Below are 27,792 nucleotides of genomic sequence, written 5' to 3'. Positions count from 1 at the left end.
CAGGCCAAGGTACATCTTCAAAATACACACACTGTTGACAATCACCATATGTACACAGACCTCAGTACTGTACCCACAACCACAGAATGCCCAGGTTATGTCCTCAAATATAACCCCTACTATACATAACATGTGTAGCAGTCTGATATCTCACTGACTTGATATCAGATATGATGTGAATAAATAATGGTGTGCAGAATATATGCACCTCTTACTGCATGACATATGCACAAATGTTGAGAGAGTTGTGGCTGGAGGCACAAACACAGGGCCAATATTGACATGTTGTGATAACCTCATACATTTACTGTTGTAATAGGGTTTGTTGTGACATATGTCCTATGAGGGATATGAAGTCAGTAACTCTCATGGCTGTCACCATGTACTGACTGCAATTCTCAGATTATGCTTCTGCAGTTCTCAGATAGGTGCTCTGTGAGTAACACAAGAAACAAAAGGCACCACAAACTGCCCAGTCTGCAGATGACCCTACAGATGGGGATTTCCTCAAAAACATAGCACTGTCATGACAGGTATTAAAACATGTAGCCCGGCCATATCCACACACACCCTGTTAAACCCACATTACTCCAAATGCAGAATAGCAACACTTACATTCTGTAGTCATGTCAGGCACATCCCCCTCCTCTGTGTTGGCCTGTTTCCACAGTGTATTTTGATAGAGGTAAATCCCCAATCCACCTGTGCTGCTGTTCACTAAACACCAGATCTAGGTCCTGCTCACAGTAAATGAAAAGGCACAACACTAACATGATGTTCCTAGATATCAGAGTGTGTTTCCTTGCAATTGGCTATGGGAATGTTACCACAGCTGTTCCACATGCAATCAGCTAGAGGAGGGCTGCAGTTCATGCAGAGGCCATCAGCTGATCATGAGCATCCCTTACAAAACACATGCTGCTGCCTAAGCAAAGCAGGTGTAGTTCACCACACCCACTAGAGAGGGAGTGAGAGAGGCATAAAGAGACAAAGTAAGTCATGGATGGGGTGGGAGAATACAATCTAAGCATGTTTGTGTCACACACCTACCAGTACAGGGTATCAAACCCCTGACTGACTATATATTGCTATCACTTGTCTATGCAGTTATTGCCACATAGCTTACATGTTGAGGAGCTGTCCAAATGTATGTGTGATTGTGAGTGACATCTGCAACAGTGATATGGTAGCTATACGGTAGGTGTAGTACACGTGCCTGTCCACATGAACAGGTGTCAGCATCAACACAGCCACACTCTCTCAGAGACTCACACACATTGGCATACTTGGCAGGGTCAGAAGTACATTTCCTAACTAGTTAGTTTGCCACAATACAGTACTGTGCAGGTGTCACATGCACCACAGGGGTTATCCGGAGGTTATATGGGCAAAGGGTATGTGACGGTATCTGACATCAGAAAGCATGCTTCAGTATGCTAGTGGGGGGGTTGTAGTGAGTGTGAGTGTGGTCAAAAACGTCATACACCACACACACAGACACAGGGTGCCAGTACTGAAATACATGCATACATTGCTTCCTGGGACTGTAGCTGTTGACTGTGCCAGAAGGCTATACAAGGCTAGGTGAAGGGTATACCTTGGCATCAGTCCACATGACAATGGTCTGCAGTGTGGCTCAGGGGCGTAGTGTCCGGATTGGCCCATACAGGAGGGTATTGTATTCACCATCCAGTCACCTGTGTGGCCATTGCTGTGCAATGCTTGCCATGTATGTGTTCTTGAGTCCATGACATAGACACTGTCTGGGATGTGCACATGTCCCACATGCATGTACAGTGACATGTGGAACTGTTCCGGGGATGTCTGGCTCATGTTGTTTACACAGATTGCTATCATCAGATGTGCCTGTCCTGGCCTCATGTGCTGGAAGCAGGTAATGGACAGCAGGTTGACCATGCACCTACATCGATAGCATGATACAGGTTTTCCCTGGTGTCAGTGGTATCTGTCCATACAAGGCATGTGTATAAGGTATGGTATGTCCTTTGTGGGTCACATTTGATGGCACCACAGGTGTTGCAGGTGTCCAGTGGGGAACATAGTGAAGGCACACAGTCTGCATGTACATGCATATTGTACTGATGGACAGGGTGCTATGCCATCTGTAGTCCACTGCAATCACACCATGATTACTATCTGTGGGCAGTATGAAGGGTACTTCCAACATAGCGGTTGTTGCCTAGGCAAGTGTGTTTGTGTATGAGACAAGGGTTGAGAGTCACATGGGGTATGGATTGCCACCCCAGCCTCTTGGCTATTTCACATATGTTATCCTTGTAAGGTGGACATTGTGACATATAATAGGGCTACCATATAAAAAATTTGCAAAACCTGCTCCACAATGAATTCAGTTGTTTCACACTCACAGCCACCTCCACACAGGATATGAATGACAAACATAGACGTACACACATTTGCCATATCTGGGATTAGAACTCCTACCTATCTAGTTTATTACACTACAGCATTACACAGTTATAGGACGTGCCATGCAGATTACTGGAGTACTCCTTCCCCAAAGGTGTATTTCACTGAGTATGACATCAGCAAGCATGACAAAGAAAGTCATTGGAGATTGTAGTGACTGTGAATGGCCTCAAAAGCATTGCACATTACACGGACAAGGACACACACAAACATCCATACTTGCCATGCGTGGGAATAGAACCCCTACCAAAGTACTATATCACACTACAACTACAACTTTACACTCTTATAGGACACTGAGCTACTCCTTTCCCAAAGGTGTATTTCACAGTGAATGACATCAGCAGCCCTGCCAAAGTAGGGCATTTGAATTGTAGTGAGTGTGACTAGCCTAAAAAGCATTGCTCCCTATACAGACAGACAGACACACACACACACACACTTGCCATGTCTGGGATTAGAACTCCTTCCTAACTAGTTTATCACACTACAGCATTACACAGTTATAGGACACACCACAGAGATTACTGGGCTACATCTTTCCCAAAGGTGTATTTCACAGTGAATGACATCTGCAGCCTTCCCAAAGTAGGGCATTTGATTTGTAGTGAATGTGACTAGCCTAAAAAGTATTGCTCCCTACACAGACACAGTAACACACACACAAACATCCACACTTGCCATGTGTGGGCATAGAACTACCACCAAAGTACTATATCACTCTACAGCATAACACTGTTTTAGGACTCACCATGGAGATTACTGGGCTCCTTCTTTCCAAAGGTGTATTTCACAGTGAATTATATCAGCAGGCTTGCCAAAGTAGGGCATTTGAACTGTAGTGAGTGTGACTAGCCTAAAAAGCATTGCTCCCTACACATCCAGAAACACAACCACACACACAGTTGCCATGTTTGGGATTAGAACTCCTACATAACTAGTTTGTCAACACTACAGCATTACACAGTTATATAATGTGCCATGGAGAATACTGGTCTACTTCTTTCATAAAGGTGTATTTCACAGTGAATGACATCAGCAGCATTACCAAAGTAGGGCATTTGAATTTTAGCAAGTGTGACTAGCCTACAAAGCATTGCTCCCTACACAGACACACACAGTTGCCATGTCTGGGATTATAACTCCGACCTACCTAGTTTATCACACTACAGCATTGTGCAGTTATAGGATGCGCCACTGAGATTACTGGGCTACTTCTTTCCCAAAGGTGTATTTCACAGTGAATGACATCAGCAGGATTGCCAAAGTAGTGCTTTTGAATTGTAACATGTGTGACTAGCCTAAAAAGCATCACTCCCTACACAGACAGAAACACACACACACACTCACACACACACACACACACACACACACACACACACACACACACACACACACACACACACACACACACACAGTTGCCATGTCTGGGATTAGAACTCCTGCCTAACTAGTTTATCATATGACAGCATTACATAGTTATAGGATGCGCCACCGAGAATACTGGGCTACTTCATTCACAAAGGTGTATTTCACAGTGAATGACATCAGCAGCCCTGCCAAAGTAGGGCATTTGAATTGTAGTTAGTGTGACTAGTCTAAAAAGCATTGCTGCCTACACAGACAGAGGCACACATACACACACACACACACACACACACACACACACACACACACACACACACACACACACACACACACACACACACACACACACACACACACACACACACACACACTTGAGGTGTCTGGGATTCGAACTCCTTCCTAACTTGTTTATCACACTACAGCATTACGCAGTTATAGGACACACCACAGAGATTACTGGGATACATCTTTTCCAAATGTGTATTTCACAGTGAATGACATCTGCAGCCTTGCCAAAGTAGGGCATGTGATTTGTAGTGAGTGTGACTTGCCTAAAAAGTATTGCTCCCTACACAGACACAGTAACACACACAAAAACATCCACACTTGCCATGTGTGGGCATAGAGATACTACCAAAGTACTATATCACACTACAGCATAATACTGTTTTAGGACTCACCATGGAGATTATTGGGCTCCTTCTTTCTCAAAGGTATATTTCACAGTGAATGATATCAGCAAGCTTGCCAAAGTAGGGCATTTGAATTGTAGTGAGTGTGACTAGCCTAAAAAGCATTGCTGTCTACACAGCCAGAAACACAACCACACACACAGTTGCCATGTTTGGGATTAGAACTCCTAGATAACTAGTTTGTCAACACTACAGCATTACACAGTTATATGACGTGCCACGGAAAATACTGGGCTACTTCTTTCACAAAGGTGTATTTCACAGTGAATGACATCAGCAGCATTGCCAAAGTAGGGCATTTGAATTATAGCAAGTGTGACTAGCCAAAAATCATTGCTCCCTACACACACACACACACACACACACACACACACACACACACACACACACACACACACACACACACACACACACCGTTTCCATGTCTGGGATTAGAACTCCTAACTAACTAGTTTATCACACTACAGCATTATGCATTTATAGGACGTGTCACTGAGATTACTGGGCTACATCTTTCCTAAAGGTGTATTTCACAGTGAATGATATCAGCACCCTTGCCAAAGTAGGGCACTGGAATTGTAATGAGTGTGACTAGCCTAAAAAGCATTGCTCCCTACACAGACAGAGACACACACACATAGTTTCCATGTCTGGGATTAGATCTCCTACCTAGCTAGTTTATCACACTACAGCATTACGCAGTTTTAGGATATGCCACAGAGATGACTGGGCTACTCCATTCCCAAAGGTGCATTTCAAACTGGATGGCATCAGCAGGCTTGTCATAGTAGGGCTATGGGGAGGGCAGTGTGTGTGTGCATGGGCCATAACCCATTCATCTAGAGGTTGACACACCACACACAGGCATACACAGGTTTATATTCTGCAGGTACATGTATACAACTGCTAGAGGACTACTGCCTTGTACAGTCATGTTGCACAGCTAGCACTTACACCACAGAGTCTGTAATGCTGATGGATACCAGTGGCTAATTTCTGCAGTGACTGACATTTACACATCATTTGGTTGCAGCAATTTGGCTGTGTGCTGGGTGGGACAGCTCAGGATGGAAGGCTCTTTGCCACTGTCACTCTCTTCCACACATCTATGTATGTCTACTTTTGGCATATTATAGTGTGTTGTCCTTGGATATATGTCTGTATTCCTATCCAATGTGGGTGCAAAGCATGACTGGTGCATGCTGAGGAGTGTATGCACTAACATCTGCAACTGTCAGATATGTATGATCCACTGTTGTTTGCAGACATGGGCTTCATTAAAGTGTGTGAGTATGCGCAGTATGACCTTTCACTATGTTGTTGTCTGACATTGCCTTCATTTCTCTAAGTGTGTGAGCATGCCCAGTATGCCCTTCTGTATTGAATGTGTGGGGCCATTCCAGGTAGTTTGTACTCTAGTGCAGACCTTTGAGTTCTACACCTACAGGTAGCAAACAGTTTCTGCAGGATATCTGTAGATCTGCTGGTAATATGGGGTCAAACTGTGCAAGGGATAGTGTGTACTGTAGGTGATTGTGTCTGTGCTGCTTCTGCTACATGGTTCTGGTGTTAGCAGAGATATTCAGACATGTGTACTGTTATACACTGTAATGTTTTATGTCCTCAAGTACTGTCAGGTGGACATTCTTGCTCACAATGATGTCCAGGGGAACAAGGGTGAATGCATCTGTGTTCAGTATTGTGGGCAAATGCCTACATATTCATGGAGAGTTATGCCATTCTGGAGGGGGAGCTGCAGACACTTGCTGCTGGGTCTGTGTATCCAGTTCAGTACCTTGGTACAGTGCTGGCAGAGGATCCCATACTTGTACATCCCTTAACATAACAGTATGGCCTTATCTTGCTGTGGCAGTACCTCACAGCTGTACAGATTCACACAGGTTACCCAGAGGCAGGGGTCATAAGTCAGGACATTACCCCTATTGTGGTGTATGGGCAGGTCTGTAGCCACCCATTTATATGTTTGCAGCCAGGGATAGTATGTGCACATGGCTGTGTGTCGGACCTTGCACATTCCATGCTGCCCATGCTCCCACCCCTCTCTGTTATTCTATCCTCTACCATACATTATGCATACATTCTGTGATACTTTCCCTAAGGTTATCACCTCATCACAGCTGTGTTTTGGTGTTGGTCCACAGTTCATGCAGTGGGACATGGTGTACATGTTATTGTGGTTTGTCCACATGGCCTTGCATACGGCTTATGTTGTTATTTGGGTGTCCATGACATAACATGCATTGGCAGTACATGTGAGACACAGGCCTTTAGCAGAGGCCTGTAGGCCATTTGGTGGTGATGCAGGCCAGCTGTGGCAGGCCTTTGCATTCTGTCTGTCCTACAGTCTGAGACCGGCATACAGTATATTCCCCTGGGGTGACAGGGTAGGTGTGCTAGGTATTCATGCCAATACTTTCTACCAGTATTTATCAGGTGGTGTGGATGCTGGCAGGGTGCTACTTACAGCTAGGGACACACCTGCATGGGATGCCTGCACTGTATGCTGCATTCTATCGCTATTGCCATATACAGGTGGGGGTCATATTGTACCCATTCCCAACAGCAGGGATACGACCAGAGAGGTACCTGTGGGTGGTGTTTGGGTGAGCTGGGTGCATGTGTGCTATGGACACTACTTGCATCTGACTCAGAGATATGCATGGGGTATTCCAATAATGCTGGCTTGTGCAGGTACATCTGCTGTTTCCCAATACATCAGTCTATTACCTTTGTGATCTACAAGTGTTCGGCCAGACAACACCAGTAATACTTACTACAGGCCCAGATAATGTGATGCATACCTGTATGTACAATTCCAAGGGTGTGTCCATTTCACGGTTACACATTATATACTGTATGTCTGGGGTACTTTTCCCTGTATACTGCTTGTATATCTAGTCCAACAGTCATGCCATGTCCATCTTTCAGATGGTGACACATATTACCCCCATGCATTTGCAATGGCTTACTGCTAGCATGTGTTATACTGGGGGGAATTGTCTTTGGCACTGCAGTTGTGAGGACTTGGCCCTGTCATCAGCAGTAGTGGGGAATGGCCACCAGGTCAAACTTCAACATGCATACATACTGACCACTCTCACACAATATGAAACACACACCAACCTAACGCACATATACCTGCATATTGTACAAATACTACAATCTATCCTGCTACCGTGGCCACCTCTGGGCATCTGTGCTCCACTGGTATTATATCTACACATACATGTTACTACATGTCTACATTTGATTGGGGGGGCACACCTGACTGTTACTACATTTTTACATAGGATTTGGGGGGCACACCTGACTGTTACAATGTGTACATTGGATCGGTAAAGTAATGTAGAAGTAAAATATCTAAATTGCACGCTGAACTGGGATAGATAAACAGCAAACTCATGGAGCACCCTTCTTTTGCAAAACCTGATGTAGGTATGGATGTAGTAATTCAATATGTAAGAACACATGGCGACATGATTATACTAAGGAAGAATAAAACACCTCAGCTGGGATAAATTAGCATATAAATAGGGATCGGCATATCAAAAGAAAAAGAAGGAGAGTAAGAGAGGCATCTCCACTTATTTCAGTCTATGAATTCATCATTCTTCATCAATCGGTGAGAAAAAAAAATCTGATTTTTCATCCAGGTGGAATATAGTTTGGCACCAGTTTAGAAGGTTTGCCACACTAGCTGTGAGAGTTACCTATCTGTTTATTTCAGGCTATAGAAGAGGTAATCAGAACTGGTAAATAGAAAAACAGGTAAATTAAAGATTCAAGTTACAGTGTGTTTAATATAACTGAAATATAGTTGTCTCCAGGCATGTGACAGTAGGTAGGGTATCAGTTTCTAAAACATGAATAGATTTCAAGATGTATGTTGTTGTTGTTGTATCTTTTGGCTTTTCCCGGTAGGGGTCGCCACAGCGGAACTCTGGTCCGCTAATGATTGGCAGTAGATTTTTACTTACAAAGTTGCCAGCCCTGATGCACAACCTTCAATGAAAGTACGCCCATTCACACATGTCTACACACTGAGAATCGAACAGGACAACGTCTTACTGTGAGGCGACAACATGAAATGCATTAATTAAAAGAATTTTGCTAGTTGTAAACATAAGTAGTGTAGGTTAGAACCCTACCCTACAAATGGAGTATATCAATTTTGGCTCTTATTAGATCTGTGGTGATGTTTGCCCAGTCTTATCTAACAAAAACTGGAAAAATTGTAGCCATCGAATAGTCTTTAAATAATACAATTTAATGCTAAAGGAAAAAAAAGAGGCTTTGAAGTACTTAGCTAAATGAACTTATAAACAGAATTATGCTATAAAAACAAGGATGGGGAAGCAACGCACTTTTTAGATATCAAGTTTTATGTCTAACTAAGAAAAAAATCCCGTTTTTCTGCATTGGATTTTGTAAGTATCTCTTTGAGAGTATGATATAATGATGGAGCCATGCCATTGTTTGTTAACAAATTACTTCTTTTACTCTAGGGTTTGATTGCCCATAGCCTCTGTTTGCCTGCGTCACTCTGATCAAGTCACTTAACCATACAATGGTCAGGGGCAATTTGGGAAATAGGACTCCTTAATGGTGTCTTTGACTACAGGCCTAGTAACTACCTAGGATCAGTTGCAATGAGTGGTGGCTTAGTTCTGAAGAAATCCTGTTGGTTGGGTGTTGCTTAAAAAGAAAGTGATTAACTAAAACCAATAAATAATTTTAGTGGTCAGTTGAATCAGACTGATATTTGTTATCATTGCTTTTTGCATCTTATTGTAGTTAGAGTTCTTAAGTTCATTTCATTTGTGACTTTAAAACAAAATTTTGAATATGGCATTTTGGCACTTTACAATCTAGATGAGTATACTGGAAACAGCAGTTTAATAAGCAAAGCGATGCAGCAGCAAGCTTGGACCTCCACTTTTGTTTCTTGATGGAGTGCATTTTATGATTGAGCAATAGCAATTTATTACAGGACTTAATTACTTTTAGCAAACTAGAATTGTAACATCATACTGAAATTATTCACAACACAGAGGAAATACTGCCATCAGCTAGCCTTCCTTTATCCTTAAAATCAGATGAGGGAAATTTGCAGCATCTTGCTTACCTGGATATATGATTAAAGATGTCACTAAAGCCATTAAACATAAACAATATTATTTTAAAGATTAAGACTTTGTACATATAGAAATCCATGCCATTGGTCACCTCACTCTCCTATTGATGCAGGGAGATATGGCTGACCATCTGGATATTGTTAGCCTGCCTAATAAATGTTTTGAAGTTAGTGAGATCCTTCAGCCATTGAGGATGGTACCTATGTATGTAGACAAGATTATTGGCTTCATCTGTTTGCATAGATGGTTTTGTCAATTCACAAGGATTCATTGCCACCCTGACTGGGAAGAAATGCGTGGGGCATACATCTGCTTTCATGGACTGCGTTGCACCTCTCAGAAGAGGTGACCTCAATCTAAGAAAAAAAAAACTAACTTTACCTTTCAGGGTTTCATGGTTTGTGCTACCTCAGGTATGCAATTCAAAGACCTGCCCTGCTTTTTAAAATGACCCAATAACAACTCCTTTCACTCAGTTTTGCCCAGAGCCACTGACCAAGAAGGGGTGAATCTATTTTTGAAACCAAGTTCTTCAAAAGTAGGATTATACAAATTGTGAGTATGAATAACTCTATACCCAGGTTACAATAAAGGCCACAATCCACAATTTTGTAGCACATATCCATGTCACTCCAAGAATATGACTACATCCTTGATAAATGCACAGCACTCCTCATAATAAAAATACTTTTCTATGTCAAAAAATAAACAAAGGCAAGGCTCCAGGTTCTCCAACAGTTTAATAAAAATGAACACAAGCACTTTCACAATGATGCTTCTTCAGCTGTATGAATGAAAATCAAACTAACACCATTCTTATACCATTTAAACCCAGTCACATGGTTAAGCACTCAAAGCACTTAAAGATAAAGGACTCCATTAAAAGCAAACATAGACTTAATAATAGGTACATATAGGACAACATAAAAAGCATAAAAAACATAAAAAATATTGCTTTCATTTACATAGTGGTCTATTCCTAAGTATAGGTCTCAGGGGTAGATGATCATTAAGACCATGCCCCACATCTGCTCTTAATCTCACAATCCACTCAGCCTCCAATTTTTCAGTTCTACATCTAATGTCACCTCCCCTTGAGTCCTCAAAACATCTCCCCAGGACGACAAATTTAAAGGAATGTTGCTCAGTGGTTTCATTAACATGTTTTGTGCTAATGCATTAAATGTGCTCTTCTTCTTGATGTGGTACAGATGTTCTCTCACTCTGTCTTTAAGCTGTCTGTCTGTTTTGCCAATGTAAAATTTATTACACACTTGACATACAGCAAGGTACACAACGTGTGAACTATCGCAAGATGCACTGACCCTGATTTGAAATAATTCCCCTGTGTCCGGATGTCTAAAAGTCAAACAGTTTGCCATGTGTATGCAAGCCTGACATTTCCCACACAGTTTGGTCCCTACAGCATCTTTAGACATTTCAAAATATCTTGAATTGCAGAGCCGTCTCCTTAGACTTCTTTTATTTCTAAAAGTGAATTGTGGTTTCATGTCTAGAAACCTACTCACTTGTTTATCGGTAGTCAAAACACTCCAATGTTTGTTAATGATTTCCATATATTGTCTTATATTCCTAGAATAACTGAGGCACACAATGAGTTTATTAAAAGAATATCTATTTCTTGTGGCAAGAGTGGAGTTCATAGCTGATTCTGAAAAATAGGGTTTGGCTCTCGTTTGTCTCAAACTAACTACTTCCATCCTATTTTTCACGTATAATATCATGCTCATAACCCCTATCCATAAGTTCAACATCAATCCTGTCTGCCTGTTGAAAGAAATAATTTTCATTGACATTCAATCTGGATGCTCTAAAGAACTGATTTTGTATCACATTTCTAAATACAATTTTCTATATATCTTGGTACTCAACTCATTGTTTTTTCGTTTAACTATGGTGATATCCAGAAAATTCACTTCACTAGCCGACCAGCTTAATGTAAATGCGAGGAACTAAGTGTAGCAACAAGCAGCAAAAGGAAAAACAACCACAACGTAATCCACAAATAAAATAAAAGCACACTTTATTCCTCTGACGTCTCGGCCTTAGCCTTCAAGGAGTAAAGAACTTACAAAATACACAATCTATATATATTAATCAAAAGCTAATTAAACAATTAGTTACAATCAAAGAAATAAAAAACAATTAAATTAACACCCTCCAGTTGAATTCTTCATTTAACCCATGAGGGTACAAAGTATCAAATTTTAAAATATAAGTGGCTTCCTTAGATAACAAATAATGTTAAATGTTGTAAGTATCAAAGCAAGACAAGCTTATTTTTTCCAAAACTGTACCTTGAAGCCCCTCATTTTTACTATCATGAAATTTTTTAAAATGCATAGCCACAGAGCTTTCCTCTTTCTTATTAATAATATCCCTAGCATGCTCCATTAATCTAAACTTAAATGCCCTTTTAGTTTCCCCAATATAAAATTTATTACATGGGCATCTAAGTGCATAAATCACACCTTCAGAATTACAAGTAAAATGGTTACATGTATTAAAAATGACATTATTTATATGAGGAAAGCTTTTAGCTACAAAATTACATGCTCTACATTTGCCACACTTAAAGGTACCACTAGGTAGTGTATTACATTCAAGACTTACAGAGGGCAAGGAAAATTTACTACTTACCAAGAAGTTTTGAATATTCCTCCCTCTTTTGTAAGAAAATCCTAACCTAACATCTAACCAGAAAGCCACTATTATTAAGGGAAACAAAATAATCCCAATAATGTTTAATCAACCTAACCAATTCAGCACTAAAGCTACCATATGTAGTAATAAAATACAAAACCTTACACTGTTTATTAATTTCAAAGCTGGGTACCGAAATATACATTTTGTGTGCATTATTTCTTATTTTCCTGCTACCTGTATTAGACAGCCTATCATAACTTCTCTGAACCAATTCATCACTATACTAAATGTGAGGAACTGTTTGGATTTGTTGATAAATTCAATAAAACCCATTAATGTTTCTACTGTCCAATCCCATAAAATAAAGAGGTCATCCACAAACCTCCGAAAAAATAAAATGTTGTCATGAAAAGGACCTTTAACTAAATTTTCAACCTCCCATTCGGTCAAAACAGCATTGGCATAGCTATTGGAGCATGATGTTCCCATCACAATGCCATTACGCTGCCAATAAATGTTGTTCCTGAAATAAATATATTGTTTTCCAAGACTAACCTTAACAGAACCTGCCTTTGTTGTAACTTCAATGGCATGAAGCCCATAGTTTTTTCCATCAACCTGCTAACACTACTGACACCTGCCTCATTTGGTATTACTGTGAACAATGACACTGCATCTAGTGTAACCAAGATGCAGTGTTCAGGTAACTTTACCCTCTTCAAGAAATCATACAGATCCCTAACAAAATGTTCTGTGTCCTTCAATATATATTCAGAACCACTGATTAGCAGGCGAAGATGCTTCTCTAAATAAAGAGAAACTGGTTCTGTACACCAGTTTCGTCGGGCCACAATTGGCCTCATGGGAGGATTGTGGGTAACCCCTGAATTATGGGAATGGTGGGATAGGCATTAGAAAATACCTAAATAAGCTCTCATCAATAATGCCATTTCGTTCAAGGTCCCTCAAATTATTATGTGCCTTCTCAATCATATTCCTCATCTGTGTAGATGTAATGACCAAATAAAAACAGTCTTTTAACGTATTGCATTATCATAGGTTGCTCTGTCCATTACAGCAATCTGACACCCTTTGTCAGCTGCTCTTATCATAATGTTAGAGTTAATTTGTAGTTCAGTCATTGCTTCAAATTCATGCTTGTTCAAGTTATGCTGTTTATTCATGTGTCCTCTAACTTTCTGTGAGTGATACAAATTATATGCATCATCAATGCATGAGAACCCAAGGGGAGGTGACATTAGATGTAGAACTGAAGAATTGAAGGCTAAGTGGATTGTGAGATTAAGAGCAGATGTGGGGCATGGTCTTAATGATCATGTACCCCTGAGACCTATACTTAGGAATAAACCATTACGTAGATGAAAGAGATGTTTTTAATGCTTTTTATGTTGTCCTATAGGTACCTATTTTTAAGTCTGTTTGCTTTTAATGGAGTCCTTTATCCTTAAGTGCTTTGAGTGCTTAACCATGTGACTGTGTTTAAATGGTATAAGAATGGTGTTAGTTTGATTTTCATTCATACAGCTGAAGAAGCATTATTGTGAAAGCACTTGTGTTCATTTTTATTAAACTGTTGGAGAATCTGGAGCCTTGCCTTTGTTTATTTTTTGCCATTGGATTGTTTTATTTTTAGAGAGACACCTGGATATCGTTGGGATATTTTTGTTTTGTAAAATACTTTTCTGTTCTGTGGCTCGAGTTATCTCTACATTTACTAGAAAAAACATTTCTTAACAAACAAGCAGGTGATTAACCTGCTAAATGTCATAAGTCTCAAAAGACTGGAAAAGGCAGATACAGCAAAACACTAATGTACAGGTCTGCAGCAAATTTCAGCTTGCACCAATAACCCCATCCACTCTTTTTCCCTGCAGTATAATTCTCATTAGAAATGATATCAGAAACAGTCACTTCTCATTTTAGTAATACCCAAAGCACCAGTCTCATGGGACCAACCGAATGACCAGCAAGGCAAGAATACCCTGTTATGCACAATAACAGTATAACATTAAACACTGGTTGTGACCCGAAATCTAAAGCAAGCTACGGTCCCAGTTTGAAAGAGAGTACCCTCCACAGAGCAAATATCAAATGAGTAAGCTTCACAAGCATAGTGTACAAGGAGATCAATGCAATAATTATCAAACTTAAATCAGTCAGACCCAAGAAATTTCCTTCTCCATGACCTAACTCAGTTCTGTTTTGACAAAGGCAGCTCCTGTATGTTTAACCTCATGAATAATTTTGAGACATATCCTACCACCCTGTATCAACACTTACTTGTCCATACAGATTAGTTTGATCTGGTTACAGCATTCAGCATTATAACCTAAGCTTGAATCATCCATGACATGAGGGATCTGAAGGTAAATGAAGCTATAATAACTGGATCTATAACTTATGTCAATATATACAACAGGTAAGAAAAGGAGGGCTCCTGTGCTCTTCATACTTTGAGCCCTGTGGAGTCACTCGTGGCTTTATCTTAAAACCACACCTTTTTGACTTTTTTTCAGATGACAGAGATAATTCCAGTGTCTTGTTCACCAAATGAATGCAAACCTGGGAGCTTTGTCTGTAACGGCGCTGGCACTTCCTCCTTTCACAGTAATTAATATTGCACATAAATGCATAAGTGCTACAGCAGGACTGACCTTGCCTTCATTGTAAAAGAAACTGCAGAATTTTTTTTTCATTTAGCATTCTCCTCATTATCTCTATACTTTACTGGTTGGACATAGCTGTAAATTAAAATATTTAATGGACCTGGGTCCTTCCCGATTATGACCTTCACCTTGATATCCATATAGCCACTTCATGTGATCCTCTGTGGATCTTAAAAGTCTAAGAGATAATTCATTTTCCTCTTTTACACAGACCAGATATATAATATTTTATTCTCTTCTATAACCCACTTGTACACAGTCCAGTGCAGTTGGAAAATGTACAAAGATCCTTCATGATCCTTCATGCCATAAACAAACTGTACAACAGAAGGAAGAAACTGTTGCAAAAGAGAGTAAACTCCCATGAGTGGAGGAGTTCCCTGGTCAGCCTCAGTAAGAAGATGAGATCCCTTATAAGATCCTCCAAAGCTAGCTACAAAAACAAAATCACCATTAATTCCAAGGACAACCACAAAGCATTCTGTAGCTATGTCAAGAATCTCAATGGCAACACCTAGATCTGCTCTGAGTTACAGCACAAAGGCAAGAAAATTACAGAACCAACTGATATTGCCAACATCCTGGCAGATAGGTTCAGTGCTAACTTTACCCCGCCCCTCACCCCTTAAAGGGCCCATATCTATACAGGAAGAATGCAGAGTCCATGTAATCACAACTACGGAGGTAAAAGCTGCACTCCCTAAAGCCAAAAACACAGCTCCATGGGACCGGACAACATCCCAGGCTGCGTTTTACACAAACTTCAGAACGAACTGGCTCCCGACTTGAGCACCATGTTCAGTAATAGCCTTGCATCAGGCTTTGTGCCCACTGAATGGCGCACAGCAACAGTTAACCCACTGCACAAAGGGGGAGCCATCACTGATCCTGGAAACTATCGACCTATTAGCCTGATGAGCCCGGTCTGCAAGGCCATGGAATGTATCATCATGGAACTCATAAACAAAGACATTGGTAACTTCCAAACTCTGGATCCCACCCAGTTTGGGTTTGTGAAGGGCAGATCATGCCTCCTGAACCTGATCAACTTCTTTGAGGCAGTCACCAAAGCCGTAGATGAGGGTAAGGTGGTTCACACAGCCTATCTTGACCTTGTCAAGGCTTTCAACACCATCCCCCATTCTGGAATTATAGCTAAACTCATTAAACTAGCTATAAATCCCTACATCACAAGATGGGTTGCCAACTGGCTCACTGACAGAACCCACGCTGTAAAAGTTGCAGACTCCAAATCTGACCTTAAAGCAGTGACAAGTGGAGTACCACAGGGTTCCGTCCTGGGACCTCTCCTGTTTGGTATCTACTTCTCTGAAGTGCAGGCTAATACAGAAGGCTTCTGGCGAAAAAAGTTCACAGATGACTGCAAACTAGGAGCCATAGTCAAGTCCCCAAATGATGTGGGCATCCTACAGAAGGGCCTCACTGAAAAAGATACCTGATGTCAGAGCCATGGCCTCAAGCTCAATGCCAAAAATTGCAGTGTCTTCCCCTTTGGTAAAAACTTTGTACCCATAGGCAGCAATCTACTTAACACTGAATGGTGATGAGACCTTGTGACCCAGGTGGATAGTAGTCTCTCCTTTGATAGTCACATTGCCACAGTAGTCAGGAAGTCCTTCTATGTGGCACACCTCATCATAAAGGGGTTCTCATCCAGGAAAAAAGAGGTCATTGTTCTCCTCTACTCGACACTCATTAGAGTCATAGAGTACAAGGCCCCTTTTGGAATGTACCTCACAAGACATCTGCAGCAGCAGGAAAGGCCGCAGAACTACCTCACAAAGAGGATTACTGGCCTCAAACAAATGCCCTACCTCAAAAAACTCCAGCTTTACTCCATAGCATATCGCCTACTCCAAGGTAATCTCTGCCTAACAAATACAGCTATGTCAAACCCAGAGCTGTTGGACATGCTAAACCTAAAGAAATCCCAATCCCTCCGAGCTACACGCTCTAGGGACCTAAACCTTGTCACCACAATTAACAGGACATGCTGGAGGGATAGATTCCTGTCCCAGAGACTTCCCATACTCTGGAACAAGCTACCCATCTATGTCAAGCAAAGTTCTTCATTAGCACTCTTCAAGAAAAATCTTGATGAGTGGATGGGAAATAGGAAATACACCCTATGGATTACTTCTGTGTCTCTGCTCGACAGTGGCACAAGAAAATAACTTGTTGGATAGGCTTACATAGGCCCTAGGGCCAATAGCCTAGTGCCTACCTATAAACCTATGAACCTATGAAGAACACTGAAGGGTTTTGAGACTTGTCCAGTAGCCAAACACTACAGCTACTCTGACTCTTATTTTCATCTTACCACCTTTTAAGAGCAGACCTCTGCCTGCTTTACAGAGACTAATAGGCTCTTACAATATGAAACCCATGACATAGAATACTCTACCCCAGTGATCTGAAGCTTAGAGGACAGTCAGACTTAATAACACTTAATATCATGCATTCTATGGAAAATTATAACTTCATATCTTAGAAACTACCATGCCTATGTAATAAACTCCTCCTCCTCTCAGTTAAACTCAGTCCATCAATGTACACCTTTAAATAAGAACTGGATATCTACATGGGCACCCTCAAGTTCCAGGATGGGATCTGGGACATGTAGCTCTTCATGTGGCTAATAGGCCTTGAGCATTCAGTAGTCATATTAAGTTATGAAACTATCTATTATATTATTTTTTAGAACCTGCTATGCTATCATATAGGATATATATATATATGTATATATATATATATATATATATATATATATATATATATATATATATATATATATATATGTATATATATATGTGTGTGTGTGTGTGTGTATAGTATATATTGTTATTGAAGGATGTGTGATTATTTGTCTTGCTGATTTATAAAATTACATCTATATCTATGTATTCAATATACAAACAAGATTATAGATGCGTAGTGACTGAGGGAGACAGTATACTTTTTTAAAGCAAACCACATTTTCCATGTTATGCAATGCTTGTATAAAATTGAAAGTTGGTAGCAGACCTCTACACCTACCTTTTCAACTTAAAATAAGCTGAATTGTTTCATGTATGAGCTTTTCCTTCTTAAGTTATTATGGCTCTCTTCCATAAATCTTGTCATTGGTATAAACTCTGGTAATTATGTTCTCTAGGAAGGTTCATTATATTAGAAATAATTAGAAATCCTTTGTTAGAAATCACATAAAAACAGACAAAAAAGACTTTGTTACATAGAAACTTAGGTAATATGTTTGTCCTCTTCTAGTTCCGGCAAAGATTGTCAACATTTCATCTGATATTGTTGTGAATGAAGGAAGCACTATCACTCTCCATTGCCTTGCAGCAGGAAGACCCCAGCCGACAGTCACATGGAGGCACATCTCTCCCCAAGGTAGGAATGACATTTTCCATGTACTGTAGAGAAACACTTGGAGAAGTGTTGGCTTCTTTTGCATTGTAGGTAGATGAATGGTTTAATGTATGTTATGTAAATATCAACATTAAAGTGGAACGTTGAGCAAACATTGACAGCATTAAATGCAGAACTTATATAATGAGACCGTGAAATTATTTCTTTTCCAAACAACTCATCTTATGAGTCATTCATATATATTATATATCTGTTATACAAAACTATAAACATGACATAAATTTAGAAAATGTAGATCATATTTAACTCATTATTCTTTAACTGTTATTTGTAGACTGAGATTTAAATGCATTTTTTGAAAAAAAAATACATTAATGCCAATGTGACCAAAGTCTGATGCTGACTATGATATCAGAAACTTATTTTCTTATCAGAGTAGTGATGAAGAAGGTCAGACTAAATTATTACTTTATCGGCAGGTGCGTATTATTAACGCAGATTTGTCACTGACTCACTCTGTCTGCCCTTGCAACAGCTGTAGGCCATTCTATCTAAACCATAAGATGTTGTAAGAAATGAAATCTTTAATGATATAGGTTAGCTATGACTCAGTCAGTGAAGTACACAACATTTTGCACTCAGCATTTTGTTTAACTTAATGCGTAACCGCAGACCTACTTTGAGAGTTTCATTCTAGTGATGAAGATATAAATACACCAAGCTCAAGGTATAACAATCCTTGCAGGAACATAAAGTATATTTTGTGTTGTAAAAATTTCTAGCAGAGCCCTGTTACTTAATGTAAAATGAATGCAGATGGCAATGTATTTCCTCTTTATCCTGACTTCTGAAAACTGCAATGAGTTTCTGTTCAGATTAAAGTCTGATGCAACTTATAAACAGAAGAGTTAGGAACTGTACCTTGCAATATCAGTATCTCATCCTTAAGCAGTAGGTTTGCTGTCTCGTTCTCTCTTGAAATGCATGCAGCTTCCTTTAAAATGGAAATTCACTGGGCATCAGATATGCCTGATCATTGTTTTTCTTCTTGTGCTGTGACATTTACAATATTTAAATGAAATTTACTACAGAGCAAAGGAATAGCATTGCAGAAAAGGACTTCTCAAACATGATGTGCATTTTTAACATACATATTGCAACACAATTCACTTAAATGAAGGACGGAAATTTAAATGATTATGCAAAGGACTGGAATAAATGATACACAGCTGAATAATAATCATTTGATTTTATGCAGTTTGCAACAGTATGCTGCAGCCTGTTTTGAATCATAACCCACAGATCAGTCATATAATAAAAGGAAAAATGAGGGAGTCTGCACAGCAGTTGTTTCTGGAGATAATAGGATGCCAAACTAGAAGAAATGGGCAAAACTTTACTCAGTATTTCATATGGGATTCCTTACTTAAAGCTGGACAGGCCAGACATTAATTTCACTCTGTAGTGAAGAAGGATACAGACCTGTGCCCCAGAAATCCGATATTCAAGTAATCACAAGAACACTGGAGGGACCGAATGGTGGTAAGGATGGAAGTAAGCAACCGATGCTGGCTCGGCCATCCTTGGGGAAGGGAGCAGCTTAGGCTTCCTGTAGTAGAAGTGCACACTGTGTGTAGAATACAACTTAGCTGAGAGATTACACATATAATGAATTGACCATGCACTTTTAGAAGGAAGCAACTGTGGAGTTGCTTGGCTGCTATTGGTGGAAGGGAGTGAGACCACACTTTCCTGCATCAATATGATGCTGATCCAGCATCCATTATTTTTTTCACTGTCTTTGAACTTTGGTTACTTTGAGCTTGAGGGAGGCTAATGCAGGTCCAGTAGGCCCACTAAATGAGGATAGGAGCTGGTCTCAGCTTGTAGTCAGATGCGGGCAGGGAAAGCAAAAAAACATTCCTACATTAGACAAAAACAGTGATGGACAGTTTTTAAGTTTATACTGGGTTGGATTAAGAAAGATCAATTATGTGTAGCACAATTTGGCCTAATGCTGATTAACTATGCAGTAGGTGTGATGTGGTGAGATGGGGTCAGAAAAAATGGGCAATTTGGTAGCAAAACCACAACAGGCTTTATAATAACCAGGACAGTGCTAGAGCAGTAACCTGGCCTCATGATTCTAGTACCATCATGTGGGGTGCTGACACAAATGAATGTTTGTGTACAGCACTCCTCCGCTACCAGCACAGCTGATAACTGTTGGCTATACAGTAACCTCTGTACGATTATCATATCAAAAAGTGGAAGGACATAAGTGAATAGCACAGGCAGAAAGTGGGAGGAACAAACATAGTATCACACAGAAGGACAGAGGAAACAGAAGAGTAGTAATGTGGTGTGGAACCAAGTTTTTGTTTTTCTATTGAGACAGAGTCACAGTTTTTTTATAGTTTCAAGAAGGGTACTGGAAGAAAGCATGCAAAAGGTATGGGCAGGAAATAGGATATAATGAGGAAAGCAGAGGAAAGCGAACAATCACAAAAGACAGACACAAACAGGAGAGGTATTGACACAGATGAAGAAGGGAACATAAGGGGTAAACACTAGGTAGGACAGTTGATGATGCAGAAGATTATGCAACAAACTGGGGAGGGAATTAGTACTCAGAAAAAATGAAAATGTATCATGCTGGGTGATAAAATGAGGTGATGGCTGAATATCACATTGCATAGTCCCACAACCAACCTCAGGTCAGTCACCTCTTTGACTGTGCTTATTATTGGGCCTAGCAACTGACTGTCCAGCTTTTCAGAGACAGGCAGCTGTGTGACTCTTCCATTCACACAAACATGCCTTCAGACTGTCAATGCAAGTGTCCAGCTCCTAGTATAGTATGGACATCATCAGGCTTTCCACTTTCTGCCAAATGAAATATCAGGAACTATTAATTACATTCCCCTATAGACAGCATTAAAATTATCCCAGTGGAGATAAGCCACCAGTGGTGCCAGAGAGCCCTTCAAGTCAACATCTGGTGGTTGGCTTGCATCACCCTACACAGATATGGGTTTTAGGACTGCTTGGGACCTAGCTAGTGAGAGCAAAGGTGGGTGTCAGCCACTACTGTACCACATCCACTTCAGTGGCTAAGTAATGTTTGCTTACCTTTCCTAGAGGAGTAAGTGTTGTTAAGTAAGCATTAATAAACTGAAAATGATAAAGTGGTCTGACAAAAAGGTATTATAGCAGTATGTCTGCTATGAATATAAAGATTAAATACCACTGAACCAGTCTTTAGTGGCAGGTGAAGTATGCATGACTTACAAAGAGTTTGTCCATCTGGGTCATTGATGCTGGGCTAAACAACCCTCTAAGCAGGTTAAGCCCATCGCAGAGGAGCTTAAGTGCAGGTAACACACACACAGCATAGTGAACATTGCCTTTGTAGCATCATGCCCACTATCTAATGTATGCAGCATGACATAAATCCAAATGCAATGCATTTTTGAAACTGAAGCTGTTAGTAATAATGTGCAATGCCACAAGACAGCACTACAAAGTGTCATTAAACAGCTTGCCATATGCATGCTGACAATATGCAAGGTATGACTGGAACAGGTAGGCTGGCCAATATAACTGTAAAGCAAGGCAGGCTGATCAGGGCACCATGTTGTCATATCAGGGAGATGACTAAGGACATGACAGTGAACAGTGGTAAACAATCAGGTTCAAAATAAAGAGTGCCATTGGGGCTGGAGATGGAATACCCACTGTCAGACCACTAGTGGGAATCCTTGGCAGTTGAATGGGCAACAGATCAGTTCAACATGCAGTGCAAGGTATGTGACATATAAAGCAAACTAAAGTCATAAGCAGTTGTTAAATTAATTTGCAGCAATGCAAACATGGGATTGCTAAACCATCGATGACATATACATGCCAAGATGCTAGGACAGCCTTTCTTGCCAACTGCAGTTTGGTCTTTGGAATACCTAAAGTTCACAAAAATATCAAGGACCCCCATTATAGACTTATAGTCTCCACTCAGGGGTAAAAAATGTACCCATTAGCAATATATATAGATCACACACTTAAGAGCACGTTGAACTCAGCTCAACACATTTTAAAGGATTCTTGGGATTTTTTAGGCAAGTTAAAACATGAATTATATTATGACAGTAACACTTCTCTAACAAATGACATTATTGATTTATTTTCTTGTATCCCCCATATGGAGGGCTTAGAATTATTTCATTCAGCTTTATTAAAACTTACCCAGTTAGCTAACCGTACCCTCAAACTACTGATTGCTATTGTGGAGCTTGTACTTAAGAACAACTTTATTTATTTTGACAGTGAATATTTTAAGCAGATTCAAGGAGTGGCTATGGGTGCAGTTTGTACTCCTATTTATGCCAACTTGGTAATGTATATGTAGTAGAAAAAGTATGTCCTGAATTCAGTTTACTCAGGCTGTTGGACACTTTATTTTCAATATTTGGGTGATATACTTTTACTATGGGCTGATATTGATGAAAGAATAACTGAGTTTCCCCGGTCCCCTTCAATAATACACATGACACCAACTGACATTTGACAACCTTTATTAATTTCAAACATAACTTTATTACATCATTTCACATATTAATTGTATCACAAATAACCTTGTAAGCACAGCACTAAAAATCCTTATAACATACATCAGGGCAGCGTAGCCCACTCATCCCGCCCAAATAAGCAGTGCCCATACTTGTACTCACTTATTTCTGTCAATCAAGCAGCATCAATAAGCAGCATCCATACCTCTGCTCATTTATTTTTATCGATCAAGCAGTGCCTTTCTGGTCACTTGCCAGCACCCAACACCAAGAGGGGGAACAAAAGAAGGACAAACCTTCCCCACTTCTCCACTCAATGCCCACTTCCATAGCCATACCAAACATACCTTCAAACCATACCGAATTACTCAGTTTTTACCAAGTTTTGGGATCCAAATAATGGGGTGCCATGATTCCCGAGTGGCACCCCTTAATGTCTGAATTTCCAGGCTTTTTATTTGAAAAAATGTTGTTTGGAGTTTTGAGCTGATGTCATCATGTGCGTGATGATATCAGCTCCATGAAATGGCCTGCTAGCCTGTTGGAATTGAGCAATTGAGCTCATGTGCATGAATTTCTGGCTGCTCAAGCAAGCCAGAGGGGTATGTGCAGCTGCAAGAAGCAGGAATGGTGCTGGTTCCATGAATGGAAACAAGCTGCGAGGTATTTATTATGTGGCTGACTTTGGATTAGATGGCTGAGGCTGCAGTATGTGTGAACAGAAACCTGAGGCTGCAGAAACAAGTGGAGGACTTTGCAGATTTACTTTTTATGATGGTTGGCTGACTTCAGAGTGTGGAAACAAGCCTCAAGGCTTCCAGAGGTATTTATTATGCTTATCCGGCTGAAACAAGCCACGAGGCTTGCAGAGGTATTTATTATGCTTATGCAGCTGTCTTCAGAGAGAGAGAGAGAGTTTGTGTGTAAAATGCCCCAGGTGAATATACCTGGTGGCTAGAGGGACTTAGGCTCAAACCCTGTACCTTAGGGACAGGTAACAAGAGCCAAAAGTACCTACCCACCACCACTTCTGAAAACTTTCCAGATTTATGCCTCATATTTTTGTTCTGTTTCTCATAAAATCTGTGGTTTTCTGGATTTTTGTGGCAAATCAGTGAAGGATTGTATTCACTAAATAATGCCAGGCATTTGAATTTCAGACATCATATTCTTCAGAAAATAAATAGTAGCATAAAACCTTTTATTCTAGCAATTTCCTAAGTTTATAAGATCAGTATTTGAAATCTGTCCTCATTTTAGGGGCTGTATTCCCACATTATTGGCTTTGTCCGGGTTTTTTGTGCTTAGACGTTGAAAGCTATGGTTGAAGTGAGAACTGAATTCTGTATTTACCCCATTATTGGCTTTGTCCAGGTTTTTTGTCCTAGGAGGCTGAGAGCTATGGTGATAAGTGACAACTGAATTCACTAAATGATAACCATTTAAATTTTCAGTCTTCAAATGATTTTGCTGATTTGGCATAGTGGTATGTTGCTCTGGCTGTAGTGCACAGGGTCCTGGGTTCAAGACTTGGCAGTAAAATGCATGGTGGTAATACAGCATTTTATTCTAAGCAACCTTCCAAAATTATAAAAGCAATGTTTAAAATGAGTCCCTAGTTTTTGGGCTTTTGCCCCCATAAAGTTTGACTTTTTCTAGATTTCTTGTGCTACAAAGCTGAGAGATACAGTTGAGTGTCGAGTGGATTTTACAAGAAGCTGAGAGCTTCAGCAGAAGAAGAGTTTTGTGTTGCTTATGCTGATTCTGTTTGCAATGTCAATAGCAGGTTAAATACTTGCTTTGATGCAGAAGGCTCTGGGTTCTACTCTCACAGTATGTAGTTGTAAGGCTGATACTTTACTGTGTTGTTGTACTTTTAAAGGGGGTGGGTGTAACAAGTCAAGGGTGTAGCTACAGATACAAAAGAACTTACAGAAGTGAGAAAATGTCATGCACAAGGACATTTGTGCCTCAATGGAAAAAGCAACAAATATCATTAACCCAAAATCAGGAACAGAAAATCAGAATTATTATGTTCTGTGCTGCATTATAAGAAGAATATTTTTAAAAAGTACAGTACATTTTCCAGCATTCAAGATAAAACACATTTTTCCACTTCAGACAGTGGAGAAGCAAGAGTGGGTAATCTTTTATACACATTCAATTTTTATATAAGTTTACTATTAGTACTGCATATATTTAAAATGTTATCTCTTTAAGAGTTTTACTAGGATGTCATGTGATTTTTTCACTTTGTTATTTAATGGGCATTGAATTAGTTAGATTTTATGCATCTGATGAAGCAGTTGTAATACTGCGAAAGTGCTTATGCCTTGGCATATGCCTGTTTCCTGAATAAACTCTTGTTTTTATGATAGCCTGGTGTTGCTTCATCTTACTTCTGCTTGTTGGATTTATTTTTTTTAGTTCAAGAACCATTTATTCAGCACACACTGGTATTATTGGACCTTTGCAATAAATTTAAAATGCACTCTAAGTCTAACAAGTGTGCTGTATTATACAATTAATGTAATTTAATAAAGTCAGGAAGGTGTATCAAAGAACACATGTATGTTTCTTGTTTTGTGTGCAAGGGGCCTATGATTTGAAAACAGCCCAAAGGTAATCTTTATCCACCACTGGCCAGATGCATTTTCTTTGGATGTGGTGTGGGTTTCAATGCTGTTTAAATGAATGTAATTTTCAAGGACAGAGAAGTTTTAATGCTAAGTCTGTTTTCATTGTGAGACAGTATTGCTTTGTTTAGCAGATGTCTATTAGTGTCTGTGCATTGTGGTATAAAATGTAAAAATAAAATCCAAATAATCACTGTAGAAGTAAAGCAGTTTGCACATTAGTGCTTATGGTAAATGGGGCAAAATAGCCAGGTAATGGGACATTGGAATGGCTGCAGGGGAACTCTAGTGCCATATTTTGATTGTCTGTTCTTCAGTTTGTGTATAAAAGTTGGTATCCCACAATTCATTGGAGTGGGTGGGGTTACTTAATTATGTATTCAAATCTTATGTTAATCGGTTTACAGATTTGTACTATTTTTCATGGGCCATATCCAGATTTTGATGTTTCCAGGTTGAGGTATGATACCAAAGAAAATAAAAGAAAAATGCAAGGGAGGGGTAAGTAAGAAGCTCATGCCAAAAAATTACTCATCCTCCAATTTACACTTCTAAGAAACACCTAAGTCCCACCCTACGTCTACCTCACTTCCTATAAAATCTCCTTAACATATTGACCTTTCCCTTCCCAACTAAATAAGCTTATCTATGTTCCAGAATGTTACCCCCTTCCCTAATAAACTCCACCCCAACCCCAATTAACTCTCTATAACCCTTACCAAAGATGTCCCTGGACAAATCGGTTTGTTCCCAAACCTCATTTGTCCTGGTCCCTTTCAATAATACACGTTACCAACTGACATTTGACAACCTTTATTAACTTCAAACATAACTTTATTACATCATTTCATACATGAATTGCAACACATATAACCTTGTAACCCCATGTAAAGTCCTTATAGCATACATCAGGGCAGAGTACCCCAATTACCCTGCACAAATTAGTAGCATCCATACTTCCACTCACTTAGTTTTATCAATCAAGCAGCACCCTACCTCTCACTTTCATCCCCCAAAATCATTGCATCAACACCCAACACTAAGACGGGGAACAGAGGAGAAACAAACCTGACACTTTTCTCTGCCCACCAGCCTGACCACAGGCTGCCCCCCCACCCAACAAAAGAACTTGCACCAAGTCTTCCAAAAATAAACTTAAATGTACATTAAACAAATTAAAACCAAACTCATTCAAGTGCACCCCATCAGATGTAAACCAAACTGGATCCCTTTCATCAAAATCCCTATGGTCTTTAGTATACATACCCAATGCTCCCAAATTGCCATGCCAGCCTATAGTTAATAAACCTCTGTGCATGCTCCATAGCCTTAAAATTAACAGCATTCCTCCAACGCAAAAGCTATACTGCTTCTGACCATATAGTGCACATGCCTGGATATAACCTCTGCAACATAACCAAATCCTACCATATCCTATCCACCAACTGGTTCTTAGGAATTATCCTCAAATCCTTACCAGTCAAATGTATCACTAATATTTATGAAAACCCCATCTGTGACTGTATCACTTTAATTTCATCCATAAGCTGAATCCACCTAAGAACTCTAATCCCATGCCAAATATCTGTCCACCCCAATCGATGCAAACGTAAATCCTTTCCACCTGTCCTAACTGGTCCCCTCTTCACTGCCCAATGGATATAAGAATGGCCAAAGATGACAATCACCTTTTCTAAAAGACAAAAAAACACTCAGTTATTAATTGAATACATTATCTAATATAAGATAATAAGCCATTTGAGGATCACTTCACTACTCTCTGGGTGACCTCAATGGATCAGCCATCCCTTGCCAAATCCAAAGCCCTACTAATATGAAAAGAATGAATAGAAAATCTCTCACCTGGAAAACTCATACAACACAACACCCTACTTATTACATGTATAAACTGGCTATTCATCACCACCTTACCCCCTCTCAACCTAAAAAACAATTCCTAAAAGCTCCTGACATGAATCTGCCTCAATTCTGGAGCCCAAACTACCGCACAATGCCCCACAATCCTGTCTTTCCCAAGATCTATCTAACTGATTCGTTTTAGACTTACATAACATAATGTGCACTGGAAAAAACATAACATCTCTGCAAACTAATGACCCGATCAACTCTGAAATCCAAAATGCCTCAAAATACATCAATAAAAACAAAGTAACCCACAA

General features: G+C 39.9%; 1 protein-coding gene across 4 annotated transcripts in view; it reads left to right on the top strand.

Annotated features, from left to right (window-relative positions):
* Window positions 1–27,792, top strand: part of LOC122813969 (neurotrimin-like) — a 2,345,907-nt gene that overhangs the window by 1,347,471 nt on the left and 970,644 nt on the right. For all 4 annotated transcript variants that reach the window (XM_044086525.1, XM_044086523.1, XM_044086524.1 and 1 more), the window contains exon 3: window positions 18,307–18,432. In XM_044086525.1, coding sequence (XP_043942460.1) covers window positions 18,307–18,432 — 126 coding nt within the window. The remainder of the gene's footprint in view (window positions 1–18,306; window positions 18,433–27,792) is intronic.

Source organism: Protopterus annectens, chromosome 10.part0, assembly GCF_019279795.1.
Source record: "Protopterus annectens isolate FY-2018-M chromosome 10.part0, PAN1.0, whole genome shotgun sequence".
Taxonomy (NCBI): Eukaryota; Metazoa; Chordata; order Ceratodontiformes; family Protopteridae; genus Protopterus; species Protopterus annectens.
The sequence above is the reverse complement of the archived record's forward strand: the minus strand, read 5'-3'. Positions and strand labels throughout refer to the sequence as shown.